The sequence below is a fragment of the Ranitomeya imitator genome, chromosome 2 (assembly GCF_032444005.1).
Source record: "Ranitomeya imitator isolate aRanImi1 chromosome 2, aRanImi1.pri, whole genome shotgun sequence".
Lineage (NCBI taxonomy): Eukaryota > Metazoa > Chordata > Amphibia > Anura > Dendrobatidae > Ranitomeya > Ranitomeya imitator.
The window spans coordinates 356,555,189-356,575,973 of record NC_091283.1 but is presented as its reverse complement, the minus strand read 5'-3'; the positions used below and the strand labels follow the sequence as shown (position 1 = coordinate 356,575,973).

Here is a 20,785-nt window from a genome sequence, read left to right as displayed (position 1 = left end):
TCTCTCCATAACCAGGATTACACAGTGGTGAAGAAGACCTCTAGTGAGCGCTGTCAGGACCCTGTATCTGAGGGATGGGGAAGAACCCTGAGTCCAATCAAGGGGCCTCTACCACACCCTCGGAAACATGAAGACATCAATGACCAGAAGGTCCTAGAACTCACCTACAAGATGATTGAGCTGCTGACTGGAGAGGTGACACTGCTGGGACATTATACAGTAACGCTATGAAGGGATCTTGGGGATGACGGTATCATTGTATGTGTCAGGTTCCTATAAGGTATCAGGATGTCTCCGTCTATTTTTCCATGGAGGAGTGGGAGTATTTAGAAGGACACAAAGATCTGTACAAGGACGTCATGATGGAGGTTCCCCAGCCCCTCACATCATCAGGTAATAGAGGACTAAATACTCACACCTATAATTATCTGTGTGTAAAGAATTAACTCAGTCCCTGTATGTGTTTCCTCCAGTTCTATCCAGTGAGAGGACAACACCAGAGAGATGTCTCCGTCCTCTTCTTCCACAGGACTGTAAACAAGAAAATCCCAATGTTCCTCAGGATTATCAGGTAGATGGAGAGAAGGTGTCATGAAATCTCCCCTATGATGTGTAGACGGCTGTGAAGGTCTTGTGCTCAGTCTTGTTTTATCCACCAGTATTGTATGTTTTTGTATAAATCATTTTTATTGGACACAGCAATAAAAAATAAAGGTAAACAGTACAAACTGGTAAATCTGTGCGATGGTAGGCAGTAATTACAAGTCGAACAAGAGGAGCATTGTTACATCATTTAAGTCTTATAATTTAACTGTCTGATTAATAATGCTATTGGCTGTCCCGAGATTGAGATAATAACAATAGAAAACAGCCGGGATAGTTGGTAACCATTGATTGGTTCCTTTGGTTGGTTTAAAATACTATATATATAATCAAACTGGATATGGGGAGGACAAACATAGAAAGTCAGAAAGGGGAAAGAAAGGAGGGCAGGAAGAAGAAGAGAGGGATGGAAGAGGGTGTGGGAAATTCAGGGAAGGAGTGTGGCTGCCTCCGTACCCCAGCGGACAGAACGCACGTCAAGAAACGGCCCGGAAGTACACGAAAATAGGCTATACAGTGTGTCGGGTTCTGGAAACCCAGAGATCTAGTTCAGGAGTTTCCCTAAAAGCGATCCAGGGTGCCCATACGTTGTAGGTTTTTTCTGCGTTACCTGGTGATTGGTTTATCAACTGCTCCATTCTATAGATGTTATTAAGTTCTGCCACAAATTCTGTACGGGAAGGAAATTTTTCTTGTTTCCAAAACCGAGGGATTAGATTTCTGACTGCGGTAAGAAAGTGTCTGAGGATACCCCTCTTGAACCTAGATATTGACAATTCGCATAGAGACAACAATGCTAGACTTGGTGAAGGTTGGATCTGTGTGATAGACAACCTGTTATGAAGTTCAAAGACAGCCAACCACAAATCCTTTATGGGGGGCAGTCCCACCAGATATGCATGTAAGAGCCTATCTCCTTTAGACATCTCCAGCAGGTGTCAGGGGTCGTGGGGAACACCGCATGCACCCTGGAGGGGCATCTATACCATCTTGCTAGAATCTTATAGCTCCTCTCCTGTGATACCGCGCATAATGACGATCTAGACGAGAAGAGAAGAATTTTTCCCCTGTCTTCAGATGACAAGGGCCTTCCCAGATCGCCCTCCCATTTCGAGAAAAACAATGGCCAACACTGCAGCGGAGCCCTCCCCTCTTGGAAGATTTTATACAGCAGCGAGACAGTATGATCTGGGGGATTTGCTGATATGCAAAGCTTCTCAAAGGGAGTTAGCGGCCTGCTGATATTGGCTTGTTTAGAGATTGAGTGGATATAACTTTTTAGTTGTTCATAGAAGAACCAATCAACAGAGTGTGTTTCCTCCTCTGGGAATAATTCCCGAAGGGACTTCATCCCAGCTTCTTTTAAGTAGTCATGGATGATGGGTTTGGAATCTTTTCTCTTATTTAGAAATGTCTCTCTATTCAGCCCCGCCGGAAAAGCAGGATTGTCATAAATTGGAATTAAGGGGCCCGGGAGAGTTGTAATCTGAAGGTCTTTGTTTCGCGTGAGGAAGGGTATGTAGGTGCCTGGCCCTAGCCCCTTGCCTCCTGTCCAAAGAACAACTTGGGAGTCGCATCCATTAAGATCGTTTTCTAGGTTTACCCACTTTTTGTTGTTTTTACTGTGATAAAGGTCTAGGATACAAGTTCCCATTGATGCATAACTATAAATCGCGAGATCCGGGAGACCCAACCCACCCATCAGTTTAGATCTACCTAATGTTGTATATGAAATACGTGCCCGATTATGAGACCAAATAAAACGAGTAATTATTTGTTTGAGGCGGGAAAAGAAGGAAGCCGGTAGGTATAGGGGGATTGTTTGAAAAAAATATAAGAGGCGAGGCAGGAGGTCCATCTTAACTGCATTGATCCTACCCAGCCAGGACAGTTGGAGCTTGTGCCACTTCTCCAAGTCTGAGTTTGTTTTCTGTAGGGTTGGTGCTAGGTTGGTTTCAAACAGTTTAGACGTTTTGCTTGTAATTTTAATACCTAAATAAGTAAGGGAATCAAAGCACCATTTAAATGGGAAGGTCCTCCTTAATTGATCTACCAGAGGGAGTTGGAGTGAAATGTTTAGGATTTCGGATTTATGGGAATTCATTTTGAAGTTACTTAGGTGACCGAATTTATGTAGCTCTGAAATGATGTTTGGTAGACTCGTAGAGGGGGACGTAATATATAGCAGGATGTCATCTGCAAAAAGTGCCAGCTTATGTTCTTCAGAACGTAGTTTTATACCATTAATTGATGGGTTGTTTCTCAAAGCCACAGCTAAATGCTCCATTGTTAGGATATATAGGAGGGGAGAGAGTGGGCACCCCTGCCTTGTACCATTTCTGATTGGGAACATATCCGATAGTGTACCGTTTACCTTGACCTGAGCACTAGGAGAAGAATACAGGGTGGAGATCCTACGCAGCATGTTTTCTTTTAGGCCAATTTCCTCTAGGGTCTGAGAAATAAATTCCCAATGGACCCGGTCAAAGGCCTTTTCAGCATCAATTGACATGATACACAGGGGGTCCCCCTCTCTGCCCGCTCTGTCAATTAGAGAGATGGTTCGGATTGTGTTGTCTCTCGCCTCTCGCCCTGGAATGAAGCCCACCTGGTCCTGGTTTATTAGTTTTGGTAAAAGGGGACATAATCTATTGGCTAACATTTTTGCATATATTTTAATATCTAGGTTTATTAAGGAGATCGGGCGGTAATTATCGCACGTAGAAGGATCCTTGCCCGGCTTAGGGAGAACTGTTATGTGAGCGATGAGTGCCTGTGTAGGGAAAGAGCCCCCAAGAGAGACAAAATTACAAGCCTTCAGAAGTATTGGACTTAGCAGTGTGTTGAATGACTTGTAAAAGCCTGCTGAGTACCCATCAGGGCGCGGGCTCTTGCCCTGTTTCAGGGCGCCGATGGTTTCAGAAGCCTCCTCCACTGAGAATTCCTTTTCAAGATCAAGTAGATCACCTTCAGGCAGAGTGGGTAGTTTATGTTCCTGTAAATATGATTTGATTTTATTACGGAGAGAATGTAGTGGAGCCTCTTTATAGTGACCTGCTATGTTATATAGAGATTTGTAGTATTCGCTGAAATTGGAAAGAATATCTCTGGTATTAAACACTTTCTTCCCCTCTTTGTTTTTAATAAAAGGAATGTAGGTATTGGGATTACGTTGATTGAGGGCTCTGGCCAAGAGTCTACCACTTTTATTACCGAGCTGGTAGAAGCGGCTCTTGAGTCTTTCTCTGAGGCATTTGGATTTTTGGTCTATTATAGATAGCAGTTTTTGTCTGGCCGAGGAGAGTCTAGCAAATGTGCTGGCCTCAAGGTCTCGCTTATGTTTGTTTTCTAATTGGTGGATTTGTTCTGTTAAGCTAAGTATTTCCGCCGCTCTTTCTTTTTTTAACCTAGCGCCATGAGAGATGAGGACGCCTCTTATTACACTCTTCAAAGCTTCCCATTTTATAGTGGGGGACGTGGTGTCTTCCTCGTGGTCAGTCAGGAAATCTGTGATTGTTTGATCAATCTTGGATTTACATATGGGATCCTGTAGCAGGTTTTCATTCAGGCGCCAAGAGAAACCTGGTCTCGAGGCAGAATGAAGTGAAATTGTTAGGTAAATAGGAGCGTGATCTGACCACAATATCGACCCCACGTCCGCCTTTACCTGCATGTCAAGCAACTTATGTGAAACGAAAAAATAGTCTATTCTACTGTAAGTGTTATGTATTTTTGAGAAGAAGCTATAGTCCTTAGTTGTTGGGTTAAGAACCCTCCAGACATCTACCAGTCTCATGCTGCGCATCTGGGATCTTATTTTTTTAATAGAAGATGCAGAATATGAAGACTTACCCGAAGAGACATCCACCGCAGGGTTCATAGGAATATTAAAGTCACCCCCAAGTATCACAGGAGAGGAACCAGCAAACTCCTCGAGGTGTCTTTTGCATTCGGCTCCAAACTTCTGTTGCCCTTGGTTTGGGAAATAAACGTTAGCAATTACAAGTTTATGTGCTGCCCATGTGATAAGTAGGAAGATATATCTGCCGTTTTTGTCAATTTGTGAGTCTAAGATCTCAGGCACAAAGGATTTGTGGAAGGCTATTGAGACACCTTTTGACTTTGAAAATGGATTTGGGCAGTGATACCATTTAGGATAATTTTTCGTGATACAGTGTGGCACCACACCAGTTTTGAAATGTGTCTCTTGGAGCAGTAGCACAGAGACCCCCCGTTTGTGGCTATCAAATAGGACCCGCCGTCTATTTTCTGGTATATTTAGCCCCTTAACGTTGAAGGAGCAAAATTTAATTTCATCCATTATCAAATACCTTTGCGCCATTCCGCAATACCATGCGTCCCATCCGCCAGACCACGCGACAGCCAGGGGTAGTAGGGAAGAGACAGTAGGAGGGAAGGGAAAAAGGCGGGGTAGAGAAGATATAATAGAACATGGAAAACATTAAAGAAGGTGCGTTAGGATTGACACACCAGGTCAGACTATACATCTGTGTAGTTAGGGCAAAAGAATGGAGAAGGAGAAGTCTCCTCCCCTCCCTTCACCCGTGCACCTTAGGTGGATAAGGGAAGCCAATGGAAACATTGACCCCCCCCAGTCCCCCCGAACTTGGTAGGTCCCATAAACGAGAACTTGCAAACATGTAACATCTGGTTAAACATAGTAATAGTCCCTGCAGCGGCGAGATGTCCCGCATGCCATCAGAAAACACAGGAGAAAAAAAGAGAAGAAAAAAAAAAAAAAAAAAAAAGGGGGGAATTTAGGGGAGAGGGAAGAAGGACAAATTCACCGATGACAGGCAGGACACCACGCGCCCGGGTGCTCAAAGAATAGGATCAAACCTCCAAGGCGAGCCCATGGTGAGACAGACCGCCCTGCCAGGAGACTCAGCCGATTAACAATAAGTGTTCATGAGACCACTCAACTGCAGCAGAGTATCTGAGTATATTGCAGCAATGAATAGAAACTAATTGAAACTAAGAAGAAAATGGAACAAGAGAAGAGAGAAAATCTTCATGGAGGATCTGAGGAGCCTTCGGTGGTATGACGATTCTTGGAACGGGGAACCTTGAGCCACCTTGGAGGAGCATCTGGAAGTGTCGGAGCCAGAGGCCAATCCGGAAGATTTATTAGTGGAAGTTCAAACGTGCCTAGGAAGTTAGCCAGGTCCCCAATCCGGCGGAAGTATGCGCTTTTGCCACCTTTGGATGCTGATAGTTGAAATGGGAACCCCCACCTGTAGGAGATATCTCTTTCCTTGAGAACCTCCAGCAAGGGCTTCAGAGCTTTGCGCAAGAATAGAGTGCGCCTGGATAGATCTGACAGGAGTAGGATTGGATGACCTTCAAACTGGAGGGGTCCCTTTTTCCTAGAGGCCATCATGATGGTCTCCTTAATTCTGAAGTAATGCACCCTGCAGATGACGTCTCTGGGGCGCGACTCAGACGTGGGTTTAGGACCAAGGGATCTATGAATCCTGTCGAACTCGATGGTGTTGTCCTCGTGGTCACCGAGAATGTCCAGAAATATTCTCTGAACTGTACGATCTAGGTCCTGAGGACTGACAGATTCTGGTAGGCCTCGTATACGGATATTGTTACGCCTATTGCGATTTTCCAGGTCTTCAAGACCAGATGACATTTCCTCCAGTTTCATAGTGTGGTCCATTAAGATTTCTCTGTGTGCCTGAAGTTCCTGTGAGGTATCCTCCTGAGCCTTTTCCACATCCTCTATACGCGATGTGAATTCTGTCTGCAAATTATGTATCTCCTTTTTGTACGAGTTCTCAAGCCTGCACGCAAAACTTTCCAGGTCCGTTTTGGTTGGAAGAGCTTTAATGTATTTACTCAGTTCAGCTATATTCATGTCCTCAGGCAAGTCTCCATCTCCACCACTGTTGTCTGTTGATTTTTTAGGGGAGATATGTGAGGTCTGTGGCTCTTTTGAGGAGGAACTATTTTTATGCGGGGTTAGTATTGTATGTTTTATACTTGTGTAATGAGAATAGTGGAGATGGCAGGATTAGAGCTGATCATAGATGTGACTTCTCCATGTGTCTGTGACTTTTACAATATTTGTTTCAGGGTGAAGATCTGACCCATATTAATAATACAGAGACTTGTGTGAGGGGTGATGAGTGGTGTAAAGAGGAGATTGCTACATATGATTACCCAGGTGAGTAGTAACCACTAAATTATAGAAAAGTCACAGATTCTTATCCGGATATTTTTGAAGTGTGGGAGGAAACTTGAATACCTAGACGAGAACCCACGCAAACATGGGGAGATCATAAAAAACTCCTGTAGCGTGTAAAAAAATAAAAATAAAAAAAAAATAAAAATTATGGTCAGCTTGGTCTTCCCTCTCCCTCTCTCTCCTCCTCTCCTGTAAAGTAAATGCTCTTGTGGTCAGTGGGGTCCTCTCTCTCTTCTTTCCCCATGTGTATTTTCCAAGCAATTGCAAGCTTTCCGGAATTGAGATTCGAGCAAATTTATTTCCAGATAAATTTTGGGGGAAAATTTGTTAAATTCAAACTTCAAAAGATCCACTTACCTCTAGTTGTCATAATAAATAGCAGCAATAAATAACCCAACTGCTTAGCCATTTTCTCAAACTGATAATCAATAATTAATTAAAATCTGATAATATTTATATCCATCCAATGTCTGAAGTTGAATGACAGATTCCTCAAAAAAATAAAATAATGCAACAAAATAAGACAAAATTTATTGGGCAGGAGGCTATGGGGGCTCTTCAGAGCTTTATATTGAAGGGGACAATCTCACCAGACTGCAGAAGTTTGTATAAGGTCAGAGTCCCACTAGCGTATAACGCCGCCAATTGCTATGTGATAAAATATCGCATAGCACTCGGCCCAGTGTTACTCTATGGGGCGGCACAGATCTACGATTATTTTCTCATGCTGATTCAGCATAACAGAACAATTGCAGCATGCTGTGATTGGCAGCGAGACTCGGCTCACTTGCACCCATACAGTCCAATATACGTCGAGTCAGCCTATGGAGGGCTAGAGGATCTGAGCACGGTAGCATGACACTCTGCTCAGCCTGACAAAGTTTCCCGCTTCTCCTTCCTTAAAGGGAATCCGTCACCCCCTGGGACGAATATGACCTATTAACATGGGCATATAAGTAACAGAAATGTTACAGTAGTCCTTCCTGTATGCCTCATATTAATGGTCTTGATGCTGAGAAATCTTATATTGTTTCTTTATGTTAATGATTTCTTCCAGGCTTCGGGGCCAGGAAGAAATCCCTACCTCCTCTCCTCATTACAATACTACCCCCTCCCATCAGCGTCCGTTATGGCTCCAGAAACCTGTGACTTTGACCACACTCCCTCAGAAATACATATCTCATCCTCCCTTCTATGGGCGCTGCACTCACGGATCTTCTGCGCAGGCATCGTCAATTTCTGCTCCAGTGATCTCCGATATTTGGGGTGAAAATTGCAGAAAAAAAGATTTTTTATAAGATGGGGGTCCGTCTTATTGTCCGAATTTATAGTATCTTACCTGAGGGCTGGCGGTGGCAGAGCAGGGTCACAGGAGGCAAGGTGTCGGCAGAGGTGGGGTGATGCTGGGATGAGGAGGTGCTGGGATGAGGAGGTGCTGGGATGAGAAGGTGCTGGGATCAGGAGGTGCTGGGATCAGGAGGTGCTGGGATCAGGAGGTGCTGGGATGAGGAGGTGCTGGGATGAGGAGGTGCTGGGATGAGAAGGTGCTGGGATCAGGAGGTGCTGGGATCAGGAGGTGCTGGGGTGAGAAGGTGCTGGGATCAGGAGGTGCTGGGATGAGAAGGTGCTGGGATGAGGAGGTGCTGGGATGAGAAGGTGCTGGGATGAGAAGGTGCTGGGATCAGGAGGTGCTGGGATCAGGAGGTGCAGTGAGAGGTATGGCGTGAGAGGGGTCCCAGGCTTACCGTGCAGGCAGTGCAGGCTTACCGTGGCGGCAGAGGTGCGGTGGCAGAGGAGGCGCAGTAAGCGGGGTCCCTTTCCCCGATATGGTGATGCAGCAGCCCGGTATGCAGCAGAGCCGGGTGAATCCTGTTGTTATTGGTGGGTGCGGCCATCTTCCTGAGGCCGCGCGTGTGCAGATGAAGCGCTCTGCTTCCCGGGGCTTCAGGAAAATGGCCGCGGGAGGCCGCGCGTGCGCAGATGGAGATCGCGGCGGCCATTTTCCTGAAGCCCCGGGAAGCAGAGCGCTCCATCTGCGCACGCGCGGCCTCAGGAAAATGGCCTCCACCACCAATAACAGGATTCACCCGGCTCTGCTGCATACCGGGCTGCTGCATCACCTCACCGGAGAAAGGGACCCCGCTTACTGCGCCTCCTCTGCCCCCACACCTCTGCCGCCGCACCTCTGCCGCTGCGCCTCTGCCACCGGACCTCTACCGCCGTGGTAAGCCTGCATTGCGACTATTAGACGCACCTCCCATTTTCCCCCCTTTTTTTGGGGGGAAAAAGTGCGTCTTGTAGTCCGAAAAATACGGTAATCTCTATGTACACATAGTTCCTAGCGATGACTGTGCAGGGAGAAGTGAGGAGAGCACCTTATCGGTGCCCACACCGGAGGTAACAGTGACTCGCCGACTCCTGCGTAGAAGATCCCTGAGTAGCTCCCATAGAAGGGAGGATGAGGTATGTATTTCTGAGGGATTGCAGGGTGCAGGATTCCGGGGCCATAACTGATTAGTATTGTAATGAGGACAGGAGGAAGGGATTTCTTCCAGGCACCGCATGCCCCAGAGCCTGGAAGAAATCATTAACATAAAGACAGAATATAAGATTTCTCAGCAACAAGACTATTAATATGAGGCATACAGGTAATAATAGTGTTACATTTCTATTACCTGTATTCCCATATTAATAGGTCATATTTGTCCCTTTTAAACAACAATCCGGCTTTATCTTCATTTTGAGGCAGCGCCATCAGCATCTGCTACTACTGCAGCAGCTGCGGGCAGTGTTAACAAGAGCATGGCTGGTACTGCAGGCAGGGACCTGAGTGTATCGATAAATGCAAAAAGGCCGTATGTCATAAAATTATAAATTTATGCTTTTCATTTTGCCAGTAATTTAAATCTAAATGGTCACTACTTCCTGTATATTCTTCTGGGTCTCCCTGCAGCATTTGACACCTTTGATCACCTGCTCCTCCTCACTATGCTCTACTCTCTCAGCCTCAAACAAACTGCATTCTCTTGGTTCTCCTACCTTTCTGACCGCTTTTTCACTATATAATTTGTCAGCTCTTGTTGATCTCCTCTTCCTCTTACTGATGGGGTTCCTCAGGGTTAAGGCTTATTTCCCTTTCTCTTCTCTGAAAATATTAGCCTTATTGGATAAACTACCAGCACATATATATTCTGATGACACCTAATTATACATATCTTCTCTTGTCATCACCCCCACCTTAATACCAAATACCGGAAATTGTTCACTGTCTCTAACATCATGTCCTCCCTCTATCTAAAACTGACTTCAAAACCGAACTTCTAGTATTTCCTTCCTGTACTAACCTACCAATACCAGATATTGTAATTGGATTTGGTGGTTCAACCATAACTTCACAGCAGCGCAACTTTGTTTTATTCCCTGTATCCAATCACTCACTTGCTCATGTTACACCTGCATGTTATAAAAGATCTCCAGAATTTGACTTTTTTACCTTTTTGAAACTGGAAAAATGTTCACAATCACTTATTCATTCTTGTCTGGAATAGGGCAACCCTCTACTAATCGACCTCCCTCTTATCAAATCTTCTCCTCTCTTGTCCATACTGAATGCCACAGCCAGGATCCTATTTCTGTCTAGCTGCTACACCGATGCCTCCCCATTGTGCCAGTCATTGCACTCGTTACCTTTACACAGTACAATACATAGTGCTGCCTTTTCAGTTTATTCAATATTTCCATTCGAAAAGAAAATCAACAGTTCTAACAGAATGTTGTAAATAACTTTTTATGAGTAGATCATAAAGGAAGGACATTTCATAAAAGACTTTCTTTTATCCAATCCTAAATTTGTTTACACTTTCTTTATGATTGAGTACGGAAAGATGAGCCTATGAAGATGGCTTCATTTACAAAATAAAAACTGCATGCAATAAAATAGCAGAAGCACTACCATTATTGTTTCATGCTACTTTTAAGGTCTACTGTAAGACTATGATCTGTTTTACATCAGTGCCTTAGTTAAAAAAAAAATGCTGCACACCTTGAATTTTGAATAGACATTTTTAGATATTTTATAAAATGTATATCAATACTATTATTATTATTATTATTTATTGTTATAGCGCCATTTATTCCATGGCACTTTACATGTAAGGAGGGGTATACATAATAAAAAACAAGTACAATAATCTTAAACAATACAAGTCATAACTGGTACAGGAGGAGAGAGGACCCTGCCCGCAAAGGCTCACAGTCTACAAGGGATGGGTGAGAATACAGTAGGCGAGGGTAGAGCTGGTCATGCAGCGGTTTGGTCGATCGGTGGTTACTGCAGGTTATAGGCTTGTCGGAAGAGGTAGGTCTTCAGGCTCTTTTTGAAGGTTTTGATGGTAGGTGAGAGTCTGATATGTTGTGGTAGAGAGTTCCAGAGTAGGGGTGATGCGCGAGAGAAATCTTGTGTGCGATTGTGGGAAGAGGAGATAAGAGGGGAATAGAGAAGGCGATCTTGTGAGGATTGGAGGTTGCGTGCAGGAAAGTACCGGGAGACGAGGTCACAGATGTATGGAGGAGACAGGTTGTGGATGGCTTTGTATGTCATGGTTAGGGTTTTGTACTGGAGTTTCTGGGCAATGGGGAGCCAGGGAAGGGATTGACAGAGGGGAGAAGCTGGGGAATAGCAGGGGGACAGGTGGATTAGTCGGGCAGCAGAGTTTAGAATAGATTGGAGGGGTGCGAGAGTGTTAGAGGGGAGGCCACAGAGCAGGAGGTTGCAGTAGTCAAGGCGAGAGATGATGAGGGCATGGACTAGGGTTTTTGCAGATTCTTGGTTGAGGAATGAACGGATTTGTGAAATATCTTTGAGTTGAAGTCGGCAGGAAGTGGAAAGGGCTTGGATATGTGGTTTGAAGGAGAGATCAGCGTCATTACAAATTTTAGTATTTCAAAAATAATGAAAAATTTATTTTATTCTTGGCAGACGACTGTCCCAGGAGCTCAGAGGGACAACGGATATCTTTAGATTGTAAAGCAGATGATTGTGGTATCCCTGAAGATACATGTGAAGAACATGCTATAATTCCAAATATAGGCCATCACAGCAAAAATCTATCTTCTGATTCATCACGGAATGTTAAGAAAAATAAATCTCACAGAAGAGATGTCCTAAATCAAAAAGGTCACACAAGGAAGAAGCCATTTTCTTGTGCAGAATGTGGAAAATGTTTTAAAGAGAAGTCATTTCTTGTCAGACATCAGCACACTCACACAGAAGCAAAGCCGTTTTCATGTTCAGAATGTGAAAAATGTTTTAGAGAGAAATCATATCTTGTTAAACATCAGCGAATTCATACAGGAGCAAAGCCGTTTTCATGTTCAGAATGTGGAAAATGTTTTAGAGAGAAATCTGATCTTGTTAGACATCAAAGGATTCACACAGGGGACAAGACGTTTTCATGTTCAGATTGTGGGGCACATTTTACTGCTAAATCATCCCTTGTTAGACATCAAAATAGTCACACCGGTGTAAAGCCATTTTCCTGTTTAGAATGTGGAAAATGTTTTAATCAGAAATCAAAACTTATTAAACATAAGAGAATTCATACAGGGGAGAAGCCATTTTCATGTAAAGAGTGTGGGAAATGTTTTAGAGAGAAATCAAATCTTTTTTCACATCAAAGAATCCACTCAGGTGAAAAACCATTTTCATGTTCACAATGTGGGAAATGTTTTAGGGACAAATCATATCTTGTTAAACATCAGCAGATTCACACAGGGCTAAAGCCGTTTTCTTGTTCAGAATGTGGGACACGTTTTACTGCTAAATCATTTCTTGTAAAACATCAAATAATTCACACGGGAGTTAAGCCATTTTCATGTTCAGAATGTGGAAAGTGTTTTAACCGAAAAGAAAATCTTAATAAACACGAGAAAAGTCATAAAGGGCTAAAACCATTTTCATGCTCAGAATGTGGGAAATATTTTAGACAGAAATCAAATCTCTATATACACCAGAGAACTCACACAGGTGCAAAGCCGTTTACGTGTTCAGAATGTGGGAAAAATTTTAATCAGAAATCGTGTCTTGTTTCGCATCAGAGAGTTCATACAGGAGAGAAGCCATATTCGTGTTCAGAATGTGGAAGATCTTTTAATCAGAAAGCAAGTCTTCTTACTCATCAGACAACCCACAGAGGGGAAAAGCCCTTTTCATGTTTAGAATGTGGAAAATGTTTTAAGAATAAATGGAATCTTATTACACATCAGAGAATTCACACAGGGGAGAAGCCATATTCTTGTTCAGAATGTGGGAAATGTTTTATTCAGAAATGGGGCCTCGTTACACATCAGAGAATTCACACAGGAGCAAAGCGATATTCATGTTCAGAATGTGGGAAACAGTATTATGCTAAATCAAGTCTTGTTAAACATCAGAAAATTCACACAGGAGCAAAGTAATTTTTATGTTCAGAATGAGGAAAATCTTTTAACCAGAAAGCATATGTAACGTGTATGTTATTAACCATAAGAAAAGTCTTAAAAGGAATAAGCCGTTGTCTTGTGAAGAATGTGGGAAATGTTTTTACAAAATATCAATTCTTTTTAGACATCAAAGAATTCACAAGTGGTGAAAACATTTTCAGGTACATAATGTTTGATCTATTTTGCCCACAAATCGCATCTTCTGAAACCTCAAAAGAAGCATTTAGAGTTTCAATATTGTCTATATAAAACTTCTTAGATCACCCATATCTAATAAAATGTACAATATGAGCTAAAAACAAATGGGAGTAGGATGTGATGTAGCTCCTAGTACAGAAGATCAATAGAGCATGATCATAGAATTAAAGAGGTTATCCCGACTAAGGTAGATATCACTTATCACTACATCTTAGATTTAATCGCTACAGCATCTAAAGGTACCTTCACACTGAACAACTTTCCAACGAGAATGACAACGATCCGTGACGTTGCAGCGTCCTGGATAGCGATCTCGTTGTGTTTGACACGCAGCAGCGATCAGGATCCTGCTGTGACATCGATGGTCGTCGCTGAAAGTCCGGAACTTTATTTGGTCGTCAGGTTGGCGTGATTCGTCCTGTTTGACAGCAAAAGCAACGATGCCTGCAATGTTTTTCCATGGAACGAACAACCAGCAAGAGCGATAAGTACGTCACTGGATCGCTCCTGCATCGTTCAGCTGTTACAGTGTTTGACGTCTCCTAGCGACCTAAACAGCGACGCTGCAGCGATCGGCATCGTTGTCTATATCGCTGCAGCGTCGCTTAATGTGACGGTACTTTAATACAAAGGGCCTTATTTCCTCTCCACTTACAAGATATTATTATCCTTATATTTAGATAACCATCCCATGTTGGTCATATGAAAGTGGGAAGCCGATGTTGGCCCCATATCTAAAGAACGAATGAAATACTAGAAACACCTATACTATCTTTATCTGAGTCCCAAAGAATGTCCCAAATTTTCCTTATTCACAGGGTATATTAGACACCTAATATATTTAAATTGTTGCTCAGACTGAAGACTCATGTCTGAGATGCGTTACAAATGGGACCCGTCTGATGCATATGCTATGGGAATGTGTTGATCTAGGCCACTACTGGGTGGGAGTGACCTCTCTGATTAAACAAGTATTCGGCATACGCATACAACTTGATCCTAGGGTGTGCATACTGGGTCTTCTGGGGGTGGGGTAGTTTTAAGATCCCCTTGTGACTACTGCCATTCTGAGAATACTGTTTCTGGCCAGGAAATTAACATTGCACTGGTTAAACCGTAATCCTCCAACATTGGAGGATTTGAAAGCTAAAATTAATAATATTATATGCCTGGAGAGAGATACTTACATTAAAAGGAACTCAATAAAAAAGTTCATAAATATATGGGAACGGTGGCTGGTCACCGCTGGGGTGGCATTTGTGAACCTACTCAGAATAACTACTAGACTGGTTGGCTATTTCGGCTTTTTGAATATTGTATGTTGAGGACATATAGATACCAATTATTTTCTGTTTGTAAGCATGTTGTTAGTGAACATACAACCAATACTAGTTTTAGTATAATCCCTGTATTTAATAATGTGACATCAATCTTTGTGAATATCTTCATTTGGACAAAATTGACAACTTTGTTTGGCATAGACTACCTTGGCAGGTATAGGACTATATAAGCTTTAAGGGTTAAACTTGTTTTGTTTATTAAGTTTATTGTGTTGGTACTATAATATATAATGTATGTAATTGTATATAAATTCAAATAATCAATAAAAATTATCTGATTTACAAAAAAAACAGGTTATCCAGGACTATTACTTCCAACAGAGTAGCTTCTATTTCTTTATGTCTACGGAGATTCACTGCCTGATTGCAGGGAGTCGGCTGTCAGTCAGCATGACGTCAACAGCGACACTTTGTCTACAGAGCAGACTGGAAGAGAAAGAGCTACCCTGTTGACTTGAGGCCAAATGAAGCTGGAGAATCGCCGCCTGAGCTGGAACAGGTCGTCGCAAGGCATAACATAACAGGCAGGTAGTTAGCAAATACATGCTGGTAAGTACCTAGCCGCATAACATAACCCGTTTAGCACCAAAATTACCTTTGTGCGAAGTACAGAGACAATCATAACTTATACACAGGATATATAAGATGCTCAATATGCACAGGTAAGGCATGCATTTGGAGCTCAGAACAGGGGGGGACTGCCTTAAAATTCAAGGCGACTTAGTGCTGGAGTATGTTTGTGGAGAAGGGACTACGAGGGGGGTCATCTCCTCATACAGAGACCTATTACATACTCATTTACTGGGATTTCCGAATAACGCGAGGGCTAAATGGGAAAGAGAGCTGGGCCACTTAGAAACACTTAGAGGATGAAATGTGGAAATCTGTGCTGGAGTGGATACCAAAGCTGTCACTGAATGAACAGTATAGGCTGTCTCAGCTCTATATCTTTCATAGAGTATATAGGTCTCCGGATGTTTTGTATAGGGTCGGATTGCGGTCTAATTCGGAATGCCCTAGATGTAGGAATGACAATGCTGGATTGCTTCACGTGCTCTGGACGTGTCCGAGGTTGACTGCTTTCTGGTTGGTGATTCAGCCGAGTGGAGGGGGCTTATAGATGTGTGGTCCCAAGGGAACCAGTGGTTTGCTTACTGGGTTATGTAGAGGAGAAAAAAGTGGATAACAATTTGAAGATAGCAATTGCTAGATTACTATATATGGCTCGGAAAGGTCATAGCAAGGAACTGGATAAAAGAGGATCCACCTTCAAGAGGAGAATACATTAAATATGTGAAGCATGTTGTCACCCTGGAAAAGGGAGTTTACAAGAAAAGAGGGAAAATGGAGATGTATGACAAACTGTGGACACCTTGGCTGGAACTAGGTTAGGAGATGGACAAGTGGAGAACGGTCTAGGGGGTATTCTCCTGTGGGGATGATTGTATACACGGATACAGCAGGGGAAAACTATATCATACAAACGTATATACTGGTATAGGATATGCTAAGTGAAGAGTGTGAGCTGTCTGAATGGGGAGGAGGGGGGGGGTGGAGGGGTTGGTAATGTTGGGGGTTGTTGCTGGGAAAATTAAAAAATGCCTGTATTGTTGTAAAATGATTGTGGTATTATACTTATTAAAAACCTATTTGAATAAAAAAAAATAGATGATAATATGATCTAAGTATGCAGACACATACTTCTGATGGGGCTCAAACTATGTACATCAATCAGCCTCTGAAATGTGGCCAGGGCCCGACGTAACCCAGAAGGCAAGATGACATAGTGATAGAGACCCTGAGGTAACGAAGGCGGTCTTTTCTTTGACCAACTCTGTCAGAAGCACCTGTCAGTAACCCTTGGTTAGATTGAGCGTCGTGAAGTACTGGGACTGTCCCAGTCTCTCAATCAGGTCATCCACCATGGGCATTGGATACAGGTCAAATTTTGACGCATCATTCAATTTTCGAAAATCATTACAGAATCGTAATGATCCGTTCGGCTTTGGAATTGGTACAATGGGACTGTCCCACTCTCTTCGGGACTCCTCAGTGACTCCTACTTGGCACACGGTATGGTTTCATTTGCACCCTTACCTGAGGCTCGGTGACAATGTCATGCCAGATCAGAGATGTCCAGGCGGTTCTGCTTCGCTAATTTTTGAGCTTTCCACTGCTTTTGCTTTTGCTAATCTTTACCCCATTCACAGACTCTTCTCGAGCCGGCGTCGAAGGGACCATAGGAGATGCAACCAGAGTTGCTTCTGTAACCATACATTACCAGTCTTTCAATGCCATTATTATTTTCTGGTTAGCCAATAAAGGTATCACTCCTAGAATACTTCTGTCATCATTGGGCAGAAAAGAATTCACATCGATTTTTCTGGCTAACACGGTACCACAATACAATTTGTTATGGTACATCAATGCCTTTAATAGATTGACATGGTAAATTTGCTCAGGTTTTCTCTTCCCGGGTTGACACACCCTGTAGATCACCTCCCTTTTTTTTTCCCAGACTTCATATGGCCCTATACACCTGGCCAAGAACTTACATTCTGCAGTGGGCAACAAATGAAAGCTCTATCTCCTGATTGTGGCCTTTCTATTGTAGCCTCGGCTCTGAGCTGCCTGGGCATTCAGGAGATGTTTCGTTACGACAGACACATAATCCAGTCCTGCATACTCGCAACATGCTCTAGAAAGCTTTTATGAGTGGTGGGTTCCTGTTCCCATGTCTCTTTGGCAATATCCAGCAGGCCCCTGGGATGTCTACCTTAAACTGTAATGGTTCCAACGGATCCTGAGGAAGACTGCAGGGTATGAGTTGAACTGCCCTGTTAAAGATATTTCTAACTTGCATAAAATCACACAGAAAAGAACTTGAATTTGTCATCTGGAGCTAAAGACTCCACACTGCAAGAAAAAAAGGCATGGCTTACATAAGACCACCTAAGTAGAAATGATAGGTTACTGTCTAGAACTGGCAAAAATCTTCATTACTCATATCTTCCGGATTCATGGTTTCCCGCTACACATTGTCTCTGATAGAGGAGTTCAGTTAACCTCTCGATTCTGGCGGGCTCTTTGCAAACTAATGAATGTTACTCTAGATTTCTCTACAGCTTACCATCCACAGACCAACGGACAAGCAGAACGCACTAATCAAATTCTAATGACTTATCTTCGTCATTTTTCCAACGATCATCAAAATGACTGGTCTGATTTGCTTCCATGGGCCGAGTTTGAAAAAGCTATTTAAGTGGGCACCATCACACAATAGTCTATAGGTACTTGTCTGGGATCACTACCATGCATGTAGAAATTTACTACAGAAACCATTAGAGAGACAGGTACATGCATATAATTGTAGGATCACCACAAGACAGAGAGATACTTTTCAAAAAGAGTATAAATTTAATTAAACACACCACAGAAAAAAAAAAAAAAAACAGACAATACACACTATTAAAAACATTTAAAACTTGTTCCACATGGAACAAAAAATAGATCCAAATCAATTATACATATATAATTGATTTGGATCTATATATGATGGTATAAATCAATGATAACAACACTGCCCGGCTGTATAATATTATAAATACAGGGAAACTGACAATCATATTTCCTATTGGTTCAGATGCACCAAGTTATACATATAGACCAATCATAGTGTACTGGAGCGGTTCATAGGGTATACAATAAACCCCCCTTTTTCAAGGAGACAGCAGCTCAGATAATAATCTACTCAGTCTTGGACTGTTAAGATGCTGAAGCCAGGTGCCCTAGTGTACATATTACACCCTGATGTTATAAATATGATTTCTCATATAGAAAGTGTCATAGGGCACAGACTTGTGCACAGATGCTTCCCTCTGTCCTGTGTGTCACAGACTGATAGTACACTGTCTAACTTATAAGTTGGTAATACTTCACCCTATACCGTCCCAAAGTCCACTACCGTCCTCACAGTCCTAGGTGCAGTACTACAGTCCGGGCAAGGTTACTGGACCCACGCGTTCCGACACACCCTGTGTCTTTCTCAAGGTGGTAATGTCTGAGATTTACCGGTTGTGTCTATTTATAGATACCTTAATTTGTGTTCATGTTTCAGCTGTGAGAGGCGGCTGGTGGTTAAACAGATGAATCTGATCGCTATAAAGCTGAATCTGATGAATCTGATCGCTATAAAGCCGGAAGTAAGGGCCGAGTTTGCTAACAATAACCATCTCAACGATTCTTCTTCCAAGTCTCCCTTCTTTATCATCTACGGGCATCATCCTGGTATTCCTCTGCCCGTACTTCCTGTCTCGGGTGTGCCGGCAGCTGATCTTCTGTCCGAGGAGTTCTCCAGGGTCTGGCGAGAGACCAAAATCACGTTAGAACAGGCACAGGTCAGGACTAAAGGTACCGTCACATTAAGCGACGCTGCAGCGATCTAGACAACGATCCCGATCGCTGCAGCGTCGCTGTGTGGTCGCTGGAGAGCTGTCACACAGACAGCTCTCCAGCGACCAGCGATGCCGAAGTCCCCTGGTAACCAAGGTAAACATTGGGTTACTAAGCGCAGGGCCGCGCTTAGTAACCCGATGTTTACCCTGGTTACCAGCGTAAACGTAAAAAAACAAACACTACATACTTACATTCCGGCGTCTGTCCTCTCCGGCGCTGTGCTTCTCTGCACTAAGCGCCGGCCGGAAAGCAGAGCACAGCGGTGACGTCACCGCTGTGCTTTCCGGCCGCTGCGCTTACACAGTGCAGAGAAGCACAGCGACGGGGACAGACACCGGAATGTAAGTATGTAGTGTTTGGGTTTTTTTACATTTACACTGGTAACTAGGGTAAATATCGGGTTACTAAGCGCGGCCCTGCGCTTAGTTACCCGATGTTTACCATGGTTACCAGTGAAGACATCGCTGAATTGGCATCACACACGCCGATTCAGCGATGTCTGCAGGAGATCCAGCGACGAAATAAAGTTCTGGACTTTCTGCGCCGACCAACGATGGCACAGCAGGATCCTGATCGCTGCTGCCTGTCAAACTGAACGATATCGCTAGCCAGGACGCTGCAACGTCACGGATCGCTAGCGATATCGTTCAGTGTGAAGGTACCTTAAGAGATATGCCGATAAGAGACGCCTGGATCCTCCGTTATTTCAGCCAGGTGATAAGGTGTGGTTGTCTTCCAAGTTTATTCGTCTTAAGATCCCATCGTATAAACTGGGTCCACGCTATGTTGGTCCCTTCGAGGTTTTGTCTCGCATCAATGATGTTGCCTACAAATTGAAATTGCCCACCTCTCTTCGCATTCCCAACTCCTTTCACGTCTCTTTTAAAACCAGTCGTTTTTAACCAGTTCCATGTTTCTCCTACTCAAACTCCTTTACCTGTTTCTGATTCGGGTGTCTTTGAGATTAAAGATATTCTTGCCATGAAGAAATCTAGAGGTAAAACCCTCTTTTTGGTTGACTGGAAGGGTTTTGGTCTTGAAGAGAGGTCTTGGGAGCCCTGTGAAAATATACAGGCACCTCAGATTTTAGCCAACTTTCTTTCTGGTCTTTGAAAAAAGGGGAGTAAGAAAAGGGGTACTGTCACGGCCTCCGTTCCTGCTGCCGTGCCTGCCGCCTCCTTCCCCGCTCGCCGGCATACTTACCGGCTCTGGCACGCTGTTTCTGCAGGTTCACCCCTACTTCCGGGTTCTTGCCAGGTGCGCGTGCGCACTTCACTCTAGCTCTCTCTACGCACGCGCACCTCTTCTCTCTGATCTTCAGGCGCTCTATACAACCACTCGGCGTTCCTGGAAGATCCTGACCCGGAAGTCCTCCTGCACGCCGTCTATTTAAGGTGACTCCTTCCTCTTCTCCTTGCCTGTCTGTCATTTGTGTTCATTTGACCCAGGTCCTCCTTTTCCTCTGCTCGGTCCAGCCCTGTGTCTCTCTGCCCAG

General features: G+C 43.6%; 1 protein-coding gene across 3 annotated transcripts in view; it reads left to right on the top strand.

Annotated features, from left to right (window-relative positions):
• Positions 1-15,118, top strand: part of LOC138663783 (zinc finger protein 605-like) — a 29,936-nt gene extending 14,818 nt beyond the window's left edge. For 2 of the 3 annotated variants that reach the window (XM_069750117.1, XM_069750118.1), the window contains exons 3-7: positions 16-195; positions 270-393; positions 474-571; positions 6,706-6,796; positions 11,796-15,112. In XM_069750117.1, the coding sequence (XP_069606218.1) occupies positions 16-195; positions 270-393; positions 474-571; positions 6,706-6,796; positions 11,796-13,273 (1,971 nt within the window). In that variant the 3' untranslated portion in view covers positions 13,274-15,112. Of the gene's footprint in view, positions 1-15; positions 196-269; positions 394-473; positions 572-6,705; positions 6,797-11,795 lie in introns of all 3 variants that reach the window. The other variant, XM_069750119.1, reaches the window with a different exon arrangement.
• Positions 15,119-20,785: the final 5,667 nt, after the last annotated feature.